The sequence below is a fragment of the Halichoeres trimaculatus genome, unplaced genomic scaffold (assembly GCF_033239565.1).
Source record: "Halichoeres trimaculatus isolate MK-OKI-2021-1 unplaced genomic scaffold, fHalTri1.1 fHalTri1_scaffold_13, whole genome shotgun sequence".
In the NCBI taxonomy this organism is placed as follows: Eukaryota; Metazoa; Chordata; class Actinopteri; order Labriformes; family Labridae; genus Halichoeres; species Halichoeres trimaculatus.
The window spans coordinates 24,123,247-24,146,446 of NW_027437191.1; the positions used below are offsets into that span (position 1 = coordinate 24,123,247).

At 39.9% G+C, this 23,200-nt stretch overlaps 1 protein-coding gene and 1 pseudogene across 1 annotated transcript; one reads left to right on the plus strand and one right to left on the minus strand.

Annotated features, from left to right (window-relative positions):
• The first annotated feature begins 4,310 nt into the window (after positions 1 to 4,310).
• On the plus strand, positions 4,311 to 6,592 carry LOC141801931 (kelch repeat and BTB domain-containing protein 11-like). The gene has a single exon (XM_074685272.1). The coding sequence runs from the start codon at positions 4,776 to 4,778 to the stop codon at positions 5,976 to 5,978; it is 1,203 nt and encodes a 400-aa protein (XP_074541373.1). The 5' UTR covers positions 4,311 to 4,775; the 3' UTR covers positions 5,979 to 6,592.
• A 9,740-nt stretch (positions 6,593 to 16,332) lies between these two features.
• On the minus strand, positions 16,333 to 17,465 carry LOC141802062 (C-C chemokine receptor type 6-like; annotated as a pseudogene).
• Between the last annotated feature and the right edge of the window lie 5,735 nt (positions 17,466 to 23,200).

Genomic DNA, 23,200 nt, shown 5'->3' on the forward strand with positions numbered 1-23,200 from the left:
ATAGCCTTTAGCTTATATTTGAGCATTTCTCTCATGTTTAAGCCTTAAGGTTATGTTTAAGCTATTAGCTTATATTTAAGCATTTTGCCCATGTTTAAGCCTTGAGGTTGTGTTTTAGCATTTAGCTTATATTTAAGCATTTTGCCCATGTTTAAGCCTTGAGGTTGTGTTTTAGCATTTAGCTTATATTTAAGCATTTTGCCCATGTTTAAGCCTTAAGGTTGTGTTCTAGCCTTTAGCTTATATTTTAGCATTCTGCCAATGTTTAAGCCTTAAGGTTGTGTTTAAGCGTTTTTCTTTTTGACAGTAAGGCTCCAGTCTCCACCATTACAACAAAATTAATCACAGAAATCGTTTTCAGCTGAGAAAAACAGATCTCTCTTCTCACTGCCAAACTTCATCAGCTGGCGTGGTGTTGTCATGGAGACTTCACTGTGCTGAAAATCAATCTGGTCCAACTCGATCTGATCATGAAGCTAAGACGTACCATGTAGGAATAACCTTTATTGTTGCAGATGATCTTATTTTAAAGTATGGATTTCGATCTGGCATATATATCTAGAAGAGAGACATTTTCAAGATCATTTTGAACTTCTTGACAGTCCCCTTAAAAACACCATGTAACAACATTAGATAAAACACCAGTACTTACTCTGTATTGCTGCTCATAGTTGATAAAAACCATTCATCCCTCTGCTCTTTGCTTCCTGCTGATCAGCTGATGATCTGTCTGCTCTGCTTCCTGTTCCTTCGCCCAGATGAGTCACTGACATCAGACCCTCGTTAATATTCATGGCAGAGTTTAATTCATTGAACAATCAGCTGATTTCAACCTACAGGGTCATCACCTGCCTGTCACGATCAGTTAGAGTGGATCACGTTAATGAAGGAGGACGGTATTAAAGAGAGTTCACAGTCAGAGTCAGCCCTGGAATGACTCTTTCATCATCGTTAAATCAGAGGACAGTCTGTTTTACATTCCCACTGAACGTCTTTCTGATGTGAACACATGTTAATCTCTGCTGCTGCTGGATCAGTTTTCACATTATTCTCACATTACAATAAATAAAGCTGTCAGGATAACAGAGCTGTCTGCTGAGGGTTCATCTTTCACCTCCTGACTCTGAACCACAGCAGCTGTTTGTTTTCCTTGTTTGTCAGATCTGACGTGAAGGCCTGATGTGATAAATTCCCTCTCTGTGGTTGAATACAAAGATATTTAACTGTAGTTGTTAATACCAGCTCTTTAGTATGTAGAGTCTCTGAGGCCCTGTCAGATCCTTGAATCTTTTCATTATCTGTTTCTGAAATCAATAAAGAAAAGCTGTTGCAGTAAACCCAGTGTAATGTTGTCATTATCCAGAAATCAATATGTATCACGTTACGTGTTGTACCGTCATGGTGTTTTCTCCTCCTGCTGTCTCAAACAGACGTGTCTCTGTAAACACTGTCTGTTTCTGCTCATTTTATCTGACACTAACCTGACAGCTGCAGATGAAGGCGTTAAAATCACCATCTGTCTAAAAGATGATGGTCTCACTTTTGTAGAGACGTCAGGATTTATTTCTGTTTCATTAAAAACTTCTCACACTATCAGCAGTGTGTCAGCAGCTCTTGATGAATAAAATGAAATGTTTTTCCAGATTAAAGTGAATAAAGTGCTTTACTATCACACTGCAGGTCTCACAGGGTTTGATGGTTTCCACTGCAGCAGCTCTGCATCGCCCTCTGCTGGATACTGAAAGTTATCACAGCTTCAGGAAAGGGCCTTTAATGAAGAGAGTATTTAAAGTACTCACACCTCATCAAAATTTTGAGATCAGTTGAAAATTTCACAGTTTTACATTTTGCACTGTTGGATCTTAAAATGTTTCTACGTAGAGTTTCAAAATGCTGAAAGAAGAAATGGGAGTGTGACAAAAAAAAAATAAAATAAAAAAAATGAGCAAGCAATTTATTGTTGCAGATAAACATTATTCCCCTGAAGGAAGTCCTTTGTCAGGCGGCCGTTGTGATCTGTCATCTGATTGGGCTGCAGTCACATCCTCCGGCTCAGTCCTGGTAAAAAAAAATGTTGGTCTACCATTAAGTTTTTGTTACATAACCCTCCGGATTTTTTAAGCAATTAAAAATGACTCTGTCTTACTGTGTCCAACCTCTGTAGCGATGACACATTGTGAGAGTCCTTGCTTATGCAGCTCAAAAAACTGACAGCGTTCAAAGAAGAAAGCTTTTTAGCCTTTGCCATGAGGAGGTAACGACAGAATGAATACCTGACAGAAAATCACATTGAATTAGCATTATTGTTCAGATTTTATCTTTTGAACGCTGTGCTCTATCACTTTTGATCAGAGGATGAACAGACTGTTTACCTTTTACTGTTTATAGCAATAAACGTTTCTCAGATGACTTTTGTATCACTTCCATTTTTTTTTTTTTTTTGCATTTCACAATAATGTACCCTTCTGTGCTGTTACTTTCTGACAGTTTAAGGCAGCTAAATTCATTCATTCATTTAAAAAAAATCTGCAGTTTGAAGGAAATTTGATGATGTGAACATTGGTTCATTGTTCCCTCTTCTGAATTTGATGAAAGATTTAAGTCGAATTGGGATTTTTCTGGAAAAGGAAAGTTGCACTTTATTGATTCAACCACTAGATGGAGCCTTTTGTCAGGAAATCAGGTTTTCCTTTCTGCTCTTTTCTTTTTTCTTTTTTTTTTTTTTTGATGTCATTATTTTAGTATTTTGTCCCTAAACATCAAAGTATAAAATGTCACGTTTTTACTCGCATATATTCAACACCTCGAGTTTCTTCTGGACCAACTTGATTTTTTTCCCATTGTATTTTCACACTTTTCATTCATTTAATACATTGTGCTTGTTTTCTGCTTTGATTTTGGTAACTTTTTTTTTTAATCAGATTTATAAACATCATGTTTGACGCTGACAGTACCCACAAGTAAAACTTCTAATGATATCCCATGACTCCCCCCTTTTTTATTTTCAACAACTTCTGTGCAAAATTTTCTGAGTTTATGTTGTTGTGGTTATGAATAAATGGAAATGAAACATGAATATTTTGAGTATCTCAAAGTGTTCTTCAGGCTGAGTCATGTGTTCCCTGGATTTCACATTGTTCCATTCAATTAACAGTCTCTAAAGAGGTGATCTAGGATGGTATTTAGCAAGCAAGCTAACTTTGCACCGTGAACAGTGTGTTAAAGCTCAGTCATGACAACAACCTGTGGATCCTCTCATAACATCAAAATAACACAACTTTTTCACGACTGTCAGCTGACTCATGTTCAAAAGTAGGAGTGTAATCAGGGGACAAGTGGATGTCATTGAAGAAGAAATCACATTATAATGCCCTATGAGATGTTTGCCCACCACATAAAGCTTGCCAAGGAGCTCTATTTGTACCACATCCTAAACCAATAAAAAAGTTTGGCCATGTAAGGAGAAAGATACACAGAACACCTAGGTGTTTGTTATATTTGTGATAAATCAATACATTTAATGGCTCAGTTCTACATGATTATGATTATGATAAACAACAATTCCTTTTTCATATTTATGTTTCCACCAAAAAGAAAGTCAAATATTTTTTCCTCAGAATTCAAAGAGTCAAGCTTTGGATTTTCAAAAATTTTCAGGAGGATCTCTTTGTGTACAAGGGGCTTGTTAAAGTATTCCATTTATGTGACCTTCAGGTTTTCTCCTGACAGTTTTACCTACCTAGGCTACATTTTTTATCACCCCACCTGAAACATGATCTGGGTTTGTTGTGCATCTAATTCAAGACAACAAAGAAGTACGGGGACATAAAACTTTGATTAGTCTCCAAGTTGCAGTCAGAGTCAGATAATCTCAACTTTAATTCAACAGCTTGAGAACACTCCTGTTCAAGGAATCCATGAAAAACCACAAAAACGTGATAACACTGTAGGCTCTGTCTGTGTCATGGTGTCACTTGGATCAGGAATGTACTGGAAAACATGACAGGCTAAATTTATACAGACTTAAATAAGCCTGAAAGCTTGAGAGAATGTCTTATAAAATGCTTACAAAGTCTGCCCCACGGCTGATTAAAATATTCTGAATAAAAATTAAACAACTTAAAGCCTTAATGTTTGAGTGATGATGTTTAAACGATCTATCAAGTTATTATGAATTATGTGAAATAAAATCTCTCTGATGGAGTTTTTCCACTCAGCTCAGGGCACTAACACTGTGATATAACTGATTTTCCTGAACTAAAAGAAGTATTTGTGATGTGCAGTGTTGCTGTGAACACAGGGCTCTCTGTGTGTAATGCACGTGCACTTTATTGCATCCTGCAGCAGCACAAAGGGGTTCTGCAGAGAACCATCCCTGTGGTTCTGCACAGACTCATTGTTCCTCAGAGTCTGAGGGGCGTCAACCCGAGAACACAGAGCCCAGTGTGCAGCCAGAGTCCGCCTTTGTGTCCGCAGACAGCTCCGCGCTCTGCTGCGGGGAGACGCACGAAACCTCCCCTGACAGCAGACGAGGGGCACAGGCTTCATCAGCCGCCGCGCCCCGCTGGAGGAGCGGAGGATGGAGGATCAGGAGGACTCGTTTGTCCAAGGAGAACCGGATCTGGTTCACGTGTGAGAAGGAGGAAGAAAACTTGAAGCAACAGAGAGAATAAAGAAGAGGAGGAGTGAGAGGGGCGTTTATTGTGAGGAGCAAAGAGAAGTCTGGACCTCCTGACGCATTCCTCTCTGACAGGACCCGGATCGATCTGATCCACATGAACCCGGAACACATGGAAGCAAGTGAGGGAAAGGAGTCAGAGAAATCCTCCGGGAATGGGGGCTCACACCCCGGCTCAGGAGCTGCAGACATGCCGCCAGAGATCAGCGCGGAAAACTGCTTCGAGCTGCTGACAAAAGCGAAGAGGAGCGGCACGGAGGGCGAACAGGAGCGGATCTACCGCTTCATGAGCGACCACTACCTGACGGTGCTGCGGACCCCCGGGCTGTTTGGCCGGCTCACCGCGGGGGAGAGGGAGCGCATCCTGGCCCGCAGGATGGAGGGGGAGAAGGTGCTGGCGGTGGCGGAGACCTATGAGGTTCTAGACCGCGGGGGGAGCCGGGAGAACAGTCGGCCTCAGAGCCCCCTGCTCGGCCCGGAGGACTCCAGCGTCCGGAGGGTGTTCTGCCTACACCCGGAGAGCCAGAAGTGGGAGGTGCTGACCATGCTCCCAGAGGAGGTCCCGGCTAAAGGCTCCGGGATGTGCACCTTGTACAACTACGTGTTCGTGGCTGGGGGGATGAGGACGCACGCGGACGGTCGCTCCAAAGCGTCAGATAAGGTGTTCTGCTTCAACCCGCTGACCGGTCTCTGGAGCCCGGTCCGGCCCCTTAGACAGCCCCGCTGCCAGCTCAAGCTGGTCTCCATGGACGGCTTCCTGTACGCCATCGGAGGGGAGTGCCTGTTCACGGTGGAGCGCTACGACCCGCGCGCGGACAGGTGGACTCAAGTGGCCCCTCTGCCCAAAGGATCCTTCGCGGTGGCGCACGAGGCCACATCCTGCGGCGGGGAGCTCTTCGTATCCGGGGGCTCTCTCTTCTACCGCCTGCTGCGCTACGACTCCCGCCGGGACGAGTGGGAGGAGTGCCCCTTCAACGAGAGCCGGCGGCGCTCCACGGACATGGTGGCGCACCGCAGCCGCGTGTTCCGCTTTGACGTGGATCGAGAGCGCGCGGGGGTGAGCGTGTACAAGTACAACACGGTGGTGAAGGTGTGGCACGGCGGCGCGTTCTTCCCTCTGCACAACCCGCAGCCGTTCCGGTGCGCGGTGCTCGGGGACCGGGTCTACTGCGTGAACCGGAGCCAGACTCTGCAGTTTGAGGTGCGCGAGGAGGAGGAGGGATACCTTCCGGAAGTGCTGCCCTCACCTGCAGAGGCCAGGGGGGCTCTTGTGCCATTTATCCTCTCTCTGAACAAATGATCCAGCTGGGATTCACCTGAACTCACCTTCCTATTCCTCACCTGTGCCTTCCTCTCTCTGGCTCTCTATCTCTCACCTGTTGCTGTTTTAAACCTCTCCATCTGCAGGGTGAAGGTTGCCGGTTGGATTCTGGACATCAGGATGATGAATGTTTGTGTTTGATGCAGTTTGCAGCTGAAAGTCTGATTCATGTGTCTGTTCTGCACAGTCCTGGACTTTATGATGGGGTGCGTTTGTTTGCAGCCGGGTGGGGTTAACACACACTGAGTCATTGTTGGGCTCACATTTACAGGCTCTTGTCTTCAACCCCACCCACCAAACCTTCATTAACAGGCGAAACAAACACACTCAGAGCATGAGCTCACCCTGCAGAGGGTCAAAGGTCATGCAGTTATCAATATCCTACATATTATTTATTGTATTTATACTAATAATCATAATAAACCCAAACTATAACTCAGTACAATGATATAATCTCTAAAATGTGATGTTTTAAACCAAAGTCAGACTCAGATGTTGGCGTCTTGCTCTTAAAGGGTTAATCCATGTAATGTTTCTGATATTTAACAGCCTGGTTCGTGGTTGTCACGTGACTGTGAATGTTTTTCTACCAATCTGCCTCATTAAAGTCAGAGTGAGTGAATGGTGCTTGTTTCTTTCTTACCAAACTTAAATGTAGAAAAAAAGGGAATTTTCCACTCACAGGATCACATTTCTCCTCTCTGGCTAAGTGTTTCAAAGTTCACACAAACAAACCCTCCACATTGTGTGTGTGCGTGTGTGTGTGTCTCTGCAGAGCCGAGGAGAAAACTGCAACACTTTGTATCAGCTTGCTGAGTCTGCAGCTTCACACGGACACACACTCCCTCATTACAGAGCAGAGAGGGTCCCAAAACACATCACACACACTCACTGAGTCCTGCTGAGTCCATCTGTTCAGTCTGAAGGTCGAACTGTGTCATCTTCATCTCATGTCATTGTCTCCACAAACAGTATTTTTATTATTTTACAGCTAAACTGAAGCACTTTGAGTTTTTTTTTTGTCTTTATGTTTTGTTTGTTTTACATATTTTGACCTTTTTTGCACTCCATACTTAAGCTGCTACAGTGTCTTCCTGCTTCCCGCTGCTTCATGACGTAAAATAACACCAATGGTCTCCAAAATTGCACGTCACTTTAAAAAATGAAGCAGCTCAGTTCACAAATCAGAATTAACACAGACTTTATGTCAAACAGAATTGAAATATCACTGAAGTATTTTGAATTTGAGATACAACCCCTTAGCTAAGGCCTAAACAACAAGTATATGGATATTTTTTTGATCGGATATCTTTGTCCTCGTTTTAAAAAAAATCTCCCTCCACACCACAGAAATATCTCTGTCCATACGAAGAGGCCAAACTGAAAAAGATCGCCTCTGAAGCCTGCAATGCCATGCCTGGCCGATAAGTGGCAGGTTAGCAAAATGTGAAAACCATAGAAGAAGAACGTTAAAAGCATGCCCTGTCAAACAGTGACTTGTTGCTAGGCGCTTGACATCATCGCGTCAACACCAGCTCGGTTTAACACCGCTACACGGATCCACTCAACCGGATATTTTTTCATTTCTTCAATTTTTTATGCGTTTTTAAAAATCCCCGTTTATTTGGGTGAAATCGCCGTGTTCGTGTGGTTGAGAGGCCCAATCGGAGAGAAAAATGTGCGTTTAGGAATATGTCCATATACATGTGGTTCAGGCCTAAGCTAAGCATACAGGTGCAGCTAATCCGATTGATGTTAGTAGCCAATCACTTCTTGAAAGCCAGAGGTTACATGTTACAGACATGTATCAGAGCACCAGGCTGTGAGAGACACTGAGCAGTCTGCTCACCTTCTGGAGATGAACTTACAAACTGAGTTTACAAAGTTTGATTATCACCTTTCAAACTACAGCTCTCTGCAACTACAAAGTAGTACATTACCATTGCTTTGCATCCTGTGTTGCCAAGCTAACCAATGAATTTAGTCAGGGGCGTATTTAGTCATTTGGGGGCCCAAGGCAAACCCAGTCATTGGTGTCCTCCATGTCCTTCCTGGCCTTCCCTGGGTCCACTGTCTCTTTCTGAGAATCAAGACATGCGACAGTGCTAATCTTGTACACGGTAACTTAACGCAACTAAATGCATGTTCTGTACTTTAGTTTGATTAAGAAAAAAAGTGAATACATAATTTAGTCCACTTTGTCCTGGATTTGAAATCTTTCATGGTCAATTGACAGCTTATTTGTCCCACAGTGGGGAATTTTCAGAGTAACAGTAACAAACAAGAAAGTATGTAGTGAAAGCAATAGGTAAATATTGAAAAAAAATAATTTAGTAAAGAAAAAATATGTAAATATCAAGCACAACATAAAGCTGGAAAAAATCTACTGAAAGAGGTGATGTTTACGGTTACCATACTTTTTGGTACTATTATTTTAAAGTTGATGTATTTTTATTTGACCCCCTGTCCAGTGACTTATGTATCCAAAAAAGAGATTTTGTACAATAATGTTGATCACCAACTCAAAAAGTTTGATTTTGAGAAAATTATCCTTTTTCCTGGGCTAGATAAAGTCCTTTAAATCATAAAAGTTGTATATGTTTATCTCAGATCTCGAAGCAACATTGTTTTTATTTACGACTCGGTTGAAAATAAGAAAAAAATAGGAAAAAAAGTGTTTTTTACCACTTTCTTCCTGAATCAAATTTTCAGATGCGTTGTAACATGGAATAGCCATCATTAAAGATTAAGCCTTTTGATGTATTTTGAAGCATGTGAAGTAAGATTTAGAAAGGAGAAATGCTTTAAACTGAAAAGAACTTCATAAATCAGTTTTTAAGAGATGCTTTTGGGAGATGCTGCCTGTGTTTGCCTAATTGTAGCTACGCCCCTGAATTTAGTGACTTTTTGGACCTTTTTAAAAAAAAAAAACAACAAAAAAAAACATTTCTGGTGGCTTCTCTGGTGTTATTGCAGACTTTTGAAGAGTCTTTCGCGGCTTCACAATGACCAATGATACTTGAGTGGGCCCCTCCCCATTCCAGAAGCACTTGCAGGGCCTGATCAACTAAAGCCCTTGACTCAAACAAGTGGTCTGGTATGGACCAGTACATTTTGGTACAGATCGAATCGGTACTTCCTTATACTGTTTGCATTTCCACAGCCAACCATGTCCCTTTTTGGTTGGCTGCGGTGTAATCTAGATGCGTAATACTGTGACGCCATAGCAGTACTGCACAATGTGTACCCCGCAAACAAACCCAATGAGAAGAAAAACCCAACACAGTAAACAAAGAGCAACAATGGAAGACATTTAGCAATTTGCCTTCTTTGTGTTTGGCATGTGGCTCTTTGTTACAAAGCGCAATCAAGCTTTGTTTCAAATAAACAGACTGCAGTGTTTCTAGCGCCACCTTCTGAAGTTGGAGCGGTATGTCTGGCACCCCAACAGAAGGGTACCAAAAAGTGGGACGGTACAGGTCAGTGGTTTGGGGACCTGTCTCAGTTTAAGTCAAACAAAACACCACAAAATGTGTACCGTACCAAGAAGAATTGAGGTGGAAATTAACCTTGGAAAAACAAGGCTTAAGATCCCAAATAATGAGCTGTGCAAACTGAACAAAAAACTTGTGTTATTAGTGGGCCTGCTGCTGGTGACCCACTATGACTGCATGGGTTGTTAATAACAGGTGTAAAAAAGATTTAAATGAGGATTTAATGTGTGATAACGGCTGTCACCATTGAGGGTTTGGGAAAACCAAAAATTGAAGTTTGAAGCCATGGGGTTGGAGGACTTGGTGAAGAAATGTGAATTGGGAGTCCATTGGTGAAAAGGTAACTGCTGTGAGCAAAGCTAGAGGATCTGCATGTCATCCACAATGACAAAAGTTCAGTGTTGTTGTTTCTGTACATGGGGTGCATAATAAAACGAAAAACCCAAACATCAGCCCAGCAATGTCAGAAATATTTCACATTTTCAGAAATCTCTGTCAAACAACTCTCTTTTGGATCCAGATGTATTTTTATGAGGTTAAGGGACAATAGTTCTGGTAAAAACCACTAAGGGATAATCATGACAAAAGAAAGTAATGGTTGTTGGCAGGAAACAGGACGTGAGCCGAGAACTCTGGCGTTGCACTGACCTCCCTCTCTCTGTTACATCACCTGACCTGCTGTTTAGCGCTGAGTCATAACCTCTGATCAAACCCAGATGTTGTGTTTGCTGAAACAGCTGATGGGTTTTATTCCCCGGGGGAGCTCATCAAGAGGAAATATCTGACCATGATTCAGCTGACTTTAAGAGTTCTGGTCTAAAAAGCTCTGTCCTGAAGTGTAACCTCACCCTGCTGCTCAACGCTCAAGCTGCTCCATCCATTTCCAGACGACCATAATGTGTTTCTGTGGTTTAATTCGATTCTGCAGGAACAGGATGTGAGGGAGGACAGACCGCTGAGGCAGAGGGAGAGATTTGTGCTGAAACACTCGCAGGAACAGAGATGGTTTATTGAACTAAAGCTTTGATTTATTAAAAATGTCCCAGGACAGCTCGTGGAGAGGGTGACGTACCTCAGAGAGGAATGAGACCCTGATCTGAGTCAGTAAACACAGCTAAGTAGAGAAAAAAAGAGGGACTTACTGAGATAAAAGTTCAGACAATATCTGGATCAGATTCCTGGTATGAGGTCCAAAAGCTAAAATAAGCTCAGGTGTGTTCAGGATCTGCGTTTGCTGTTGGATAAAAAGGAGGAGTTTGGGGACTCAATATGAGGTGGGGAATCTGGAAACAATAATAAGCTCTGAGTGTAAGGAGTCTTAGAGACAGATCCAGAATAAGAAACGAGGTGTTATGCAAGAAATGTTTTGCTACAGAAATAAATGCTGAAGTTTTGAAACCAAAAGAATGTGACTAAGAAACCAAAAGCAGGCTGGGAAACTTTAGGTAGAGTATAAGATAAGATTTAGGGCCAGAAATGGCTTAAATCAGTTCTTAAACTCAATTTAGTATAATTCACCAACCTCAGTTTATCAATGATGCATTTTAACAAATATTAAAATTATATTTCATTTTTTTCACAAGTGTATACTTAAGAATGGATACTCAAACTGGGCTTATGTTTACTGTGATTGGGGCTGATTCTTCCTAGCAAATTAGGTTGCAAAATTTCAGGAAATTTCAAAGTTTAGAGATTTTCAGAAATGAATGGGAATTTCTATGAGCTGCATTTACCCAATAAGCTACATGTACACATATCAAAATAGATAGTAAACAATTTAGCTTGTTAAAAGCTGACCTGCATGCTAACATGTCTACTGCAATATTTTGAAATCACATCATAAATTGATTTCTAATTGATTTTTCCCAAGGGGCAACATCTGGTTAGTAAAAATGAAGCCTATGCAGAAGTGCTAAAAGTCGCTATTCGTTGAGAAACCGCTTGAGGCTTGCTGCAGAAAAACCTGAAGTTACATACACACCCAGCCATAAAAACAGGCTTTTATGGCATTAAAAAGCATATCTACAGCCTGGTTCAAAAAACTTCTTGGGTCTAAAACGCTGATTTCACTATCAGCACACACGGTGAGTGAATTTTTTTCTATCTCTGTGGTTTAGAAGTTTTTAGGATCGTTTGATTTTCCAATCAGAGGCACAGCTCAAGTCATGTGACCGCTGGGCAACCTGTAGCTGCTAAAACAAAAACTCACAGCCGGCGTCATGGCGAATTTGGCTGCGTCCATGGATTTGTTTCATGTCACGGTTTCAGAAACAAATGCTTCATACATGTTTTTTCATACAGTCTAGGTTTTTTCATTCACTGAGACAAGGAACTTTTGTCACTGGCTGGATCACTTTGCAGCAGGAACATACTGAAGTATTCAGTTCAGTCCTTTGTTCAATCTTCAAATACAAAAGTGGGCTGAGAACGCCCAACATGGCCCCTGAATCAATTGGGCCGTGAAAATTTTTAGGATTTAAAAGTGGGCCCTGAGTTAGAAAAGGTTGGGAACCACTGACTTCCTTTTCCTTCAGCACCTCCTCCAAAAAGTCCCATCAAAATTGCCAAATTTTTAGATTGGCTTCACTTTAGGCAGTACTTTCTACTCATCAAGAACCTGGACTTCATCGTCTACAATGGCTCCCAAAACGGTTTCTTTCACATAACAACGACAAAAGAAAAACATGAATGCCACAAACTTCCTGCAAAATTACAAAAAAAAATGACCCACTCTTTTGCTACCATATCCACAAATAATAAGTGATTCTAACCATACAGATGATCTCCTGGATATTTGAACACTTTAATGTTCACAGAGGAGAAAGAGACTCAATGGGAAGCTGAAAAAGGTGAAGAAACCTGGAGAGATCCCAAGTTACCAGGTGGTGCCAGGAGCCAATGACGTCTTGGTTTTTAAGAGTGAATCTTGGAGAATGATGCCAATGTAAAGCTAAAGTTTTAAATCAAATGAGTACTGAGGTAAGAGTTTCTTAACAAGAGCTGAGTGAAGAGGCAAATGGAAACTGTCAGATGGAGTCTTCAGACATAGTTTTAGTCGCTGTCTGGGTGTGGGCACACAATAAGGTACTTATAAAAAAACAGTCCGATGTCCAATCCGAGGTTCCTTTTGAGTTAATTTTGTTTTCAGGTACATCAAACTGATGTCAAGGGTTGGTATTCCCAGTCCACAGACCCCTGCTTCACTTGCCTGTTCACCTAAAGTTCCCCTTGTGGTGAGTGTACAGGAGACAAAAACAAAAATCAACACCAACATAGCTCCTACACTGTATCTTAGCTTGCGTGCTGTTTCTTACAACAGTTTCTCATTGCAGCTGACTTCAAACACACAGAAATGTCCCTTAAAGTCTGACGGAGCAACAGTTTCAGGGACGCCCAGTATCAGAGAGCTGCTGCAGTGTTTCAGCTCTAATGAGATCTGAGAGATGAATCATGATCTGAAAGCTTTACGCTGAATGAGCTTATTCATATTTTATCTACAATCTGACAGAGTGGAAGTGGGAGCCAACAACCCCCTGCAAACACACACACACACTGACATAATAACCCACAGTTTGAGGGAGCTGTCTCCCTTCAGGCTGGACTCCATATGCGTCTGATTTATTATGTTTGCTCAATCTCTGAAGTAGAGGAGCTCTACTATGAGTTAGCCCGTACTCTGTGAATCAAAGTGGAAAAATTAATCAAATAAAGAAAACAACAGAATCCCTCTGCAGGTTTTATAAATCAACACAGTCTCTTTAGTAGCTGCTGCTGCTGCTGACACGTTGACAAACTGTTTCCTTCCTCTTTGAGTTGCAGTAACAAACCGCCGTAGTATGTTGTACTAAACTCATCTACAGAATCTTTGAACCTCAAACTGTGAAACTCTCTCCTTTAAAGTTTGCTGTTAGTCCCTTTGACACCTACCCTTATGATACACCTCATCCCCGACGGTCTGGTCTGCATAGGTCATGTGGAAGTGTGTATGATAAAGTCAGTCTGTTTTATAAAATGGATAAAAACTTCTGACTGGAGCTCTAAAATGTTAAGAAAGCTGAAACAGGCCATGGTTTTGATGCCTATCAATGCAGTTATTCTACCCAGCTTTAGTAAGGATGAGGTAAATTGGCTGGGCTTTAACTTCTTTGTGGACAGGCACAGTGAGCCCACCAGTCAAATCAGCCATTCACTTATATGGGCAAAACTTGTTTAACAACTTTACATTTTTTTAACCAGACTGTAAATATGTTAATTTTTTTCCTGTAAACTGGTGTGAGGTTTGTAGTGCTTCCATGGCCAGCCTCTAGTGGACACTTTAGGAATTGCATTTTTTTTTTCTTTTTTTGGGGTAATTTTTAAAGTTTATTTCATCCAAAAAAAAAGTCCTTTTGGTAGCACTTTACCCAGCCAGTTTATTGTTATTATAACATAATGACAACAACGCCTTTCAGACTGTCCAACTGGCTGTTTGCTGAAGAGATCAGCTTTTTTGAATGAGTGCGTGTGTGTTTTCTGGTGCTTCTGCAGCTAGCCTCTAGTGGTTACTTGAGGAATTGCAGCTTCTAACACTTCTGCAATGACGTCTAGTTTTAGGTTTCTTGGTTGTAACTTAAACTGTCACTACTTTGGACTTTCATCTGATGTTTATAGTAGACAAATTAAGCAACATTAAAGATACAATCATGAAATTTAAGTTTTTTTTTTTGTTTGTTTGTTTTGCTGTTTCTTCTTTTGTTGCTGAACTCCTCCAACTATAAACTAAGGGTTCACAAAGCTTTCAGCCCATAACTCGTAAAATAGTGATGCCCCAGACGGACAAAGTCCTACTGTGGGAAAACACTCAAGTTTCTTTGTTCTTCAGCTGATTTGTATAAAATTTGACCTCCTTTGTTCACTTATTGCTTTGTTTCCTATATCAGTCTGCTTCCACTAATATCCTAGTCACCTCGGGTGTCTTCAACAAAGGAATGTGGAAAACAGATCAAATCTTTTCTGTTTTCATGGTTTTATATCAAATTCAACCCATTTTGTTTAGAATTTTTTGATTATAGATAAAATATGCCATTGTAAATAGTTTTCAATTTTGGAAGACTTTTCCTGACCATCTTCGTGGCCAAAGATGGTTACCGTCAATCCTGGTTATTGAGCCAGCCCAAGGATTTTATTGAACTGAAGTACCATTTCTTACAAGAAATTCTCAATCAGTGTTTGGATTTACGAGGGTTTTCAGAGGGCTGGCCAATCAGATGAATCAAGACCACCTCTTGATCCGACCCGGATGTTCTTTCAAGCAGATCTGGGGAAATAAAGTCACACCTCAGGAAAACCTGACAGGGACTGACAGGAAATCAAAACTTCAACATCACACTCACACTCAGAGTGTTTTTTCTCACAGAGTTTGGAAACAGCTGAAGAAATCAACGGCATAGAGACCACTCCAAGGTCAAGGGTGTTGGACCTGATGATAGCAAGGAGCTGAAAAGCTGATGACAGCTCTGAGCTTCAGATTGTAGGGAATTATTTGCATAGCCGTTAATTGAAGTATTTTGCTCACCTTTATATGAAAATATGGATGGATGAGAGTGGGGATTAAAATCAGTGAAGATCTGAAGCCCCATCTGGTGTCCAGAGAAAGAAATGCAGTGAAAATGAAGTTAAAGCCAAGGTTAAATTACAGGATTTCATATATGAAGGAGCAGGAGCAGGAAATCTGGTCCTCACAGCCTGAACGTTTCAAAGAGACAGAGTTTAAGTAATGAGAGGAGGTTACAGAGAGTTTAATCTGAGGTTTAAAATATGACTTTAATCCAAAACTGATCCGCACAGACCTTCAGCTCTGAGCACATAGAAGAAACACACTCTCAGCAGGCTTAAAATGTCAGTTATAATCCTTAAAAACCCTCAGATTCAGAAAAACCTACAGAAGCCCATTTGTGCCAGATTTATCAAAACAACTCAGGAGAGAGAACTGGCTTCATAGAGCGGGGAACAAAGAAGAAGAAATCTTAAATCTTGATTCATACTTACATAATTAAAAAAAATGTAAATTAAGACTCACCATCTCATACTTTTCACTTTTTATCTCATGAGTATCCCATCTTTTCTTGTATTTTCAATTTGAATCTTGTAATTTTTACTGTAGCGCTTAAAAATTTGGAATTTTATTGCAAATGTTCAAATTCATCTCATAATTTTTTTTTTCAAAATAATTATGACGGACTTTCTCTGAATAATTTTTTTAACTCACAGTTTTAAAGTCTTATCTCTGAATATTGATTTTTTTTTTTTTTTTTTTTAGAACTTGAATAACAGTTTGATATCTTATTTTGTATATTTGATTTTTTTTTTTTGAAAGTTTCACTTTTTTTTTAAAACCATGACTGACTTTCTCTTAAAATTGGACTTTTTAAATGTAATTTATTCAATATTGACCTTCTGTCTCAATATTTTGATTTTTATCTCAAACTAAAAAAAAATAAAATAAACCGTATCTATTTTAATTATTCAGTTTTAAAACTTTCAACGTCTTCTCACAATTTTAAGATTGTGATAATAATTTGACGTTTTATCTCATTAGTTGAACTTTTAGTTGAACAATTAATACTTTGATTTTATTTAAATCTGCCATCTATTCTCTCATAATGTTGACTTACTTTATCATACAATATCTTTTTCCTCACAATTTTGAACTTTACTCTCATAGTCTCAGCAGTGAATTCTCAATTTTTACCTTTTCTCTCCAGATTTTGAAATTCTTTTCTCTTTAGTAAGAATCACTCTCCATTGTACCAAAAAACAGAATATAGTTGCACAGTTACACTGTTGAACCAGCAGCCATCTCACATGGTGAAAGACGACCTGTTTTGGCAGGACCCCTCCACTGAGCGCCGAGTGGATACAAACATTTCTGTGTTAGTCCTGGAGAAGCGACGCGCAGCAACGTTCCTCCTCTGAGACACCACAGGTCTTGGAAGATCTTCCTGAAATGGTTCCTGAACTTCACCCCCACAAAGGCATAGAGGACCGGGTTCAGGCAGCAGTGCAGGTAGGCGATGGTCTGCGTCACTGTCATGGCTGTCTGCAGGGCCTTGACGCTCTCACAAGACATTTCATCATACATGGTGATGGTGTCGTACAGCAGGGTGATGTTGTACGGCAGGTGGCAGGTGATGAATACCGCCACAACAACAAGCACCACCCGCACTGCTTTGTGCCGCTGGAAGTTTTTGGCTTTGCGGAGGGTGACGATGACAGCGGAGTAGCAGAAGACCATAATGAGCAGCGGCAGGAAGAAGCCCACAGCCAGCTGGGAGCTGGGAATCACAATCCGAGTGCTACGAGCCATTGTGCTGTCTGTAAACTTCAACTCGCAGACGTACTCAGGAGGCTCCTCGTCTGGGATGTAGTCGTCCTCTGTGATGAAGATAGTAAAATTGTTCTGCCCCGGCTCGTACCAGTTGTAGAACATGAAGGTAGGGATGGACAGTAGGACGGCTGCAACCCAGACAGCGGTGCAGATAATGGAGCTGTACTGCAGCGAGCGCAGTCTGAGGCTGCGGCGAGCCTGGACGATGGCAATGTAGCGGTCTGTGCTGATACAGGCGAGCAGCAGCATGCCGCTGTACAGGTTGATGCTGTAGGAGCCACGCAGCAGCTTGCAGGCCACCGGCCCCATGGACCATGACGACATCTCGTTGTACACAATGAGAGGCAGCGACAGAACAAAGAGAAGGTCTGCGATGGCGACGTTCAACAGGTAGACGTCCGTCATGGACTTGGTCCTCTTGTAACAGGCATAGGTGAGGATCACGAGGCTGTTCCCCACAAAACCCAGGATGCAGATAATGATGTGGATGTACGGGCCAACCACCTGCTCAACGCTGTGGTTCTTCATAGGACAGATTTCATTTTCATAGTTGTCATCATAGTAAAGGTCTGATGAGTTATCAAACATTTCCTCTAGGTAGTCCATCATCTAAAAGAAAAACAGAATATGGACAAAAATTAACCAAAAGTAACATCATTTTAATGCCAGGACTTTTCTGTTTTTAGAGAAATCAACCAAGCAGCCAAAAACCCCAGCCTTAAAGAAACCTTAAAATTAATTATTTGTTATCTTTAGTCAATAATTGCTCAGGCTTTTGTTTTGAAGGATTCATTGGAGAAATTATTCTGGCAAACATTTATGTCTTCCTTTTTGCTGTTTAAAATTTTCTTAGAATTGTTTTTTAGGTAAAGGTGCAAAGCATACAAAGGGTCATGTAAACAAATAAAAATTGAGTGAGAAAAGTAAGATTAAAATATTAGGATAATGAAATGTAAAAGACCCATGTAGAAAGGAGCTGTGCAAAAGAGACAAAACTAGGAAACAAAATACAGAAATGAAAAGAAAAAAAACAGTCAAAACAGAAGCATCAGCAGGCTTCTAAGTAAATTGGTGACACTTTTACAAATATAAGAGTTAATGTGGTCTAAGATGTGGTTTTAGAAGACTATTGCACAGTCTGAGGGGACTTAAAGGGGATTTGTTGGATGCTGTCAGCTATTTCTCCAAAGGGGCTTCCAGATTCTCAGGAAGGTGTTTTCTCTGTTAGCTACTTTGAGTCCTAATCTTTCCAAGTGTAAAATATTTTCCAGTTCTTCGAGCCATTGTTGAAATTATGGACTCACTTCTGACTTTCAAATTTTTGAGATAAGGTGTTGAGCTAACAATGAGCATAGGGAGATAGCTGGGCTCAACTACTCATCAAATAGTTTCATTAAATGCTTTTGATATGTAATCTAACACATGGGTCCAGAGGAAGGCTGTAAAACCCAATAACAAATCCATCGGGACCAGCAGTCATTTGGAAATAGGGATTAGGCTGTTGTAGTTTAATTTAAAGTGATCTCAGCATCTCATTCTTTAACTGCGTCAGGTGAACGTTTCTGTTAAATCTTATAAGTTACTTCCTTGTGTCTTCCTATTGTGCGACGTCAGTCACACAACCAGTTTTGGCACTTTCACACGACAAACCTGTGCTTCGGTGCGTTTGTCTTTTTAGGTCATGTGTTTAGTTTTCAAGTTCTGTTGATTTTCAAGATAAATGACACAGAGATTACCTCATCTGCTGTCTTGCAAGAGAGCAAGAGACAAGAGACGGACACAGATTCATCTGATACAACTTTAAAAAGTTGAATCTGTGCATTTTTTAAGTCAATTTCAGTCATTGGTCACTTTAAAATAAGAAATAATAAAAGTGCAGAATAGTTTAGAAAAAATTCTATGTAAAGACAAAAAATTGAAAGTTACATAAGAAAGAGAAAAAAGAAAATTGCATTGATTATTGCACTGACTGTTGCATAAAACAAATTTTTAAACCGTTAGCAATCTGATTGCATAAAACTGTAGTAAAGGTGAAAGTAACACACACAAGACCAAAACGGCCACGGTAATAACAATATTACACCAATTAATGCAACAATTATTACACAACAAGAACAAGTTGTTGATGGGTAAACAAAACCCCAAAAAGTTTGGTGCATAAATCCGACTTTTTATCCAAATTCAACTCTTCATGAATAAAACTCTTAAACTGAAGAATGAGGAAGAAGAACTAAAACAAAAAGTAAGAAGTAGTTCAGCCAGGATAAGAAGATTTTTTTTTGAAAAGGAAAAAGAACTTGAGGGTAAAAGCTGAATAAAAAGATCAAAACTCACAGGTTTGTTTGTGTGTGGTGCTGCTGGTCTCTTGTTCAGGTGAGAGTGTGTTGGCTACCGACATCCAACACATGATAAAAACACTGTGGGAAGAAAGAGGAACAAGTTCTTTCACTTTCTCACCAACTCATCCCTCAAAATTCCATTTGATGATATCTAAAGGATTATTATGTGTAAATTCAATGTTTTGTCCATGTCTACCCATGTCAACTCCATGTTTTTAGTTTTTAAAGCCTTAATGAAAGAAAGAGTTTAGAGTTTTGACACTTAAACAACTTGAAATTGTTGTGTCTTTAAACAGGATCATAAAAAGAAGAATGTATGCACTCTTGGCTAGACTTTGGATCATTAAGTGTTTAAATATGTCATCCAATGTATTTATATCCCCCTATATAAAGGGCTAATATGCTTTTCTAGATGAAACATTAACACTGAGACACGATAAGAATCCCCCCCCCACTCTACCTACCTAACACAACCCAGTATTAGAGACAGAGGCCCTGTTTACATGATAATGTTTCACCCTAAATGCAAATGAAAGTGAAAGTTACACGAAACGCAGAGGAACTAAAAACACTGTAGTAAGCATGCCAGACCTGTACTTGGCACTATGAATGTCTTGTCCAGAAGAGGCTTTTGGTAAATCTCCACCAAAGTACAGTTGGGCCGATCATCTAGCATATTGGGGAAATGCAGAAGAGGAGCAAGAGATGCACATTTGGTTGAAAGACAGTCAGCAGAATTGAGTAGATAAAAAGCTCTAGAGGCTGTTTTCAAAAGTTTCCATTTTAAGTTGGCTAGAATGCTGTTTTTGTTTAAACGAGAGACTGAAACGCAACAATGCGTTTGTGCTTTATCCTAAAACCATTGTCGTGTGAACAGCCATAGAGTGTAGAGAGTCATAGTTCAAGTTGAGCTTTCATCAGTCTGTTGTAGGGTTAGTGGCATCCCTCAGGGCTCATTTCTGGGGACACTTCTGCTTACATTGAAGATCAAAGTTTGCAAACAATACTGTTATTTATACAAATGTGAAACCCAAACAACAGATAGCATGGAAGCTAGCAGCACTACTAGGACCTACTAGGACTAATTTTGTTATATAGATAAAAACAATCACAGTTTTGTTATTGTAGGCAAAGATCATGTTACGACGATGTGATAATAAGGAAGTTAGAGGTTGGTATAGAAGTTAATTTTTCTTGACACTGACTCTCAAACAGCTCTGGTTGTAAACAAGTCTCTTCATGGCTTAGCGCCAAAACAGGTGCCAGTTTTTAGAAAAATAGAGAGGGCAACCGGTTGGCTAAGAGATATCATGGTGGCAGTGGGTTTGTTGTTTGTGTTCAGTCACACAGAGATGTTGTTGATCATACTTGGTTGGTCTGTTGACATTTGGCCAACTGTATTTCATGCACCATTTCCATTATTCCCTTTTCAGGAATGTATGTGAAAGTGTTTCACAAGTTTAAAGTTTACAACAAGTCTGTAAAATTTTTAATTTATTGGCTGAATAGTGCAAATGTTGCCTGCTTGAGATGCAGTTTTGTTCCTTTAACTGAACCTTGCATCTAAAAAGTACCAAATATTGAAAAACAACAACATAGTTTTGTTGTTTAGGCTTACATATATACCTACTTATTTATTCAGTTATCTATCAAAATACATTTCAACTAAAAAAAAGACTTCTTGTGTCAAAAATAGATCTGGAATGTGGTAAATGTGGTGAATTGTGATTAACTGCTCCAAGTAATTAGATTTTTGTTTTTTCAAATTGAGTCCCACTACTTAATTTAACATGGATTTATCCTGGCATAAATTAGGCTGTCAAAGTATTAAACTTCACGAGCTTAGAAAAATAGGAAGGAATGAAAAATACCCCATCACAATATTTCTTGCTGGGGTATAGTGCTTCAATGCTTGACATGTAGCAAACACCATAATTTTTTTGTCTTGAAAAAATAATAATTTTTATTGAACGAGAAACACACACACTTAAAATTATCCCCTAAGTAAGTTAAAAAATCATTAAAAAACAAACAAAAAGAATTCTCCGGAAAGAAGAAACAAAACAAAACAAAACAAAAAAATGTTTTTAGGTTTTTATGCAAATATCTTATAAAAGTTTTGTCTAACCTTCTCATTTCCGACCCAAAACACAAATCAGTTCAAATTTCTTTGAATATTTAGTTTGATGTTCAAGAAAATGAAGAGACAGAGGACAAAAAAAGAGAAGAAGCTCATACTTACTCAAACATACTCATACAGTCGCTGAGCCTACCTGCCAAGCAGTCAGTCAGAGCCAGTGGACTTACCCCTTGTTTTCAACATCCCTGTTAACAGAATTTATCCGTGGCAGCCAGGAGATGAAAGTGGAGCAGTTTTAAAGCCTGCAAGGGTTTGAACTTCCTTGGACTTTAACACAACTACTTTACGCCAGTTTCTCTGTACAGCAGAATTACTTTCATACTGGCCCAGATTGATGACACTAGTGACACTATTAGTGCGTCCCAAATCGCATACTTCCATACTCAAATACTCAAAATTTTGAGTATACTGCGTCGAAATGAAAAACAGTATGCATAGTATGCGAGAAATGAGTATGCAAAAGTACCAGGATGATGTACTCAAATCGTCCCGGATTTTGAGTATGCAGCTGTGGACACTTAACGCACTTATTTCCTCCTCTGGCAGCAATGTATAAATGTAAGTTATTGATATTGTTTTTTACACGTGTTGTTTCCACCAAGCACCATGCTGTTGACGTTGTGTATGTGGTGTAAATTGTTTTTGTTTGTTTTGTTCCGCGAATGATGGGCTATGCCAGTGTTTCTCAAATCTGGTCCTGGGGACCCCCTGCCCTGCATGTTTTAGATGTTACCCCACTCCAGCACACCTGATTCAAATGAATGGCTCGTTATCAGGCTCGAGCAGAGCTTGATGACGAGCTGGTCACAATTAAATGTAGAAGAACAGTTTGACATCATGTCGTCATTCCCGGTAAGTACGGCGCTGGGCAGTATGTGATTTGGGACAGCACTACACCCTCAAAATTTGCGCACTAAGCCAGTGAGTATGTAGTATGCTTAGTACACTCAATTTGAAAATTTTGAGTACACAGTATGGAAGTATGCGATTTGGGACACACTATATGATAATGCAATCCTTCCTTCAGAAGCACAGACCCCATGTTTCTGCATCAGGCCATTTAATTCTGCTGTGAAGTTGCACAGTTTAACATTAAACTAAAGGGAAACTGACTCACTCAAGGGGATAGCCTCTAGTGGATGTTTGAGGAACTGCACTTTTTTAAATTATTATTATTCTTAGTCTTTGTTTTCAACACCAGTTGTTATTTGATTTAAACATTTGATGAACAGCATAAGAATTGATCAATACCAAGGCTCCTTTAATTTGAAAATCTGCAGGAAATGAAGTCTAGTTTGCATATGTGCTGAAAATTACAAAGCAAAAATGTAAATGTATCTTCACATGTTGATGGTGAAAAATGAAAAATGTTCGTTGAGGAAAGTCATTAAGTTTTAATCTGCAGATTAATGCAAACATTTTTAAAAAATTTAAATGCATGGTTTATGGTGTTTACAGCTACATTTAAAGAAGTGAAGTCCTCATTCTGGTTTCCCCTTTTCATGTCATATTGGTATTTGTGAGAGTCTGATCTTCATATATTTGTTACCCAGACTTTTATTCATCTTATGTTACACCCTGAAATGCAACAAAACATCAAAACGTGTCATGAAACCACCTCACAGCTTCTTTAGAGAGATTTTCATAATTTTGATGGTAACTTAGTTCTCAAAATAATGACATGAAAACTCATAATGATAATCATAATAATATGATTTTTTCACAAAAGTTTGACTACTTCATCTCGAAATTATGACTGATTTTCTCCTACATTAACTTTTTAACTTACAGTTTTGACTTATCTTCAAATATTGAAGATTTTCTCTTGTTTCATACTGTAATAGTTAGGTTGATTCAACATT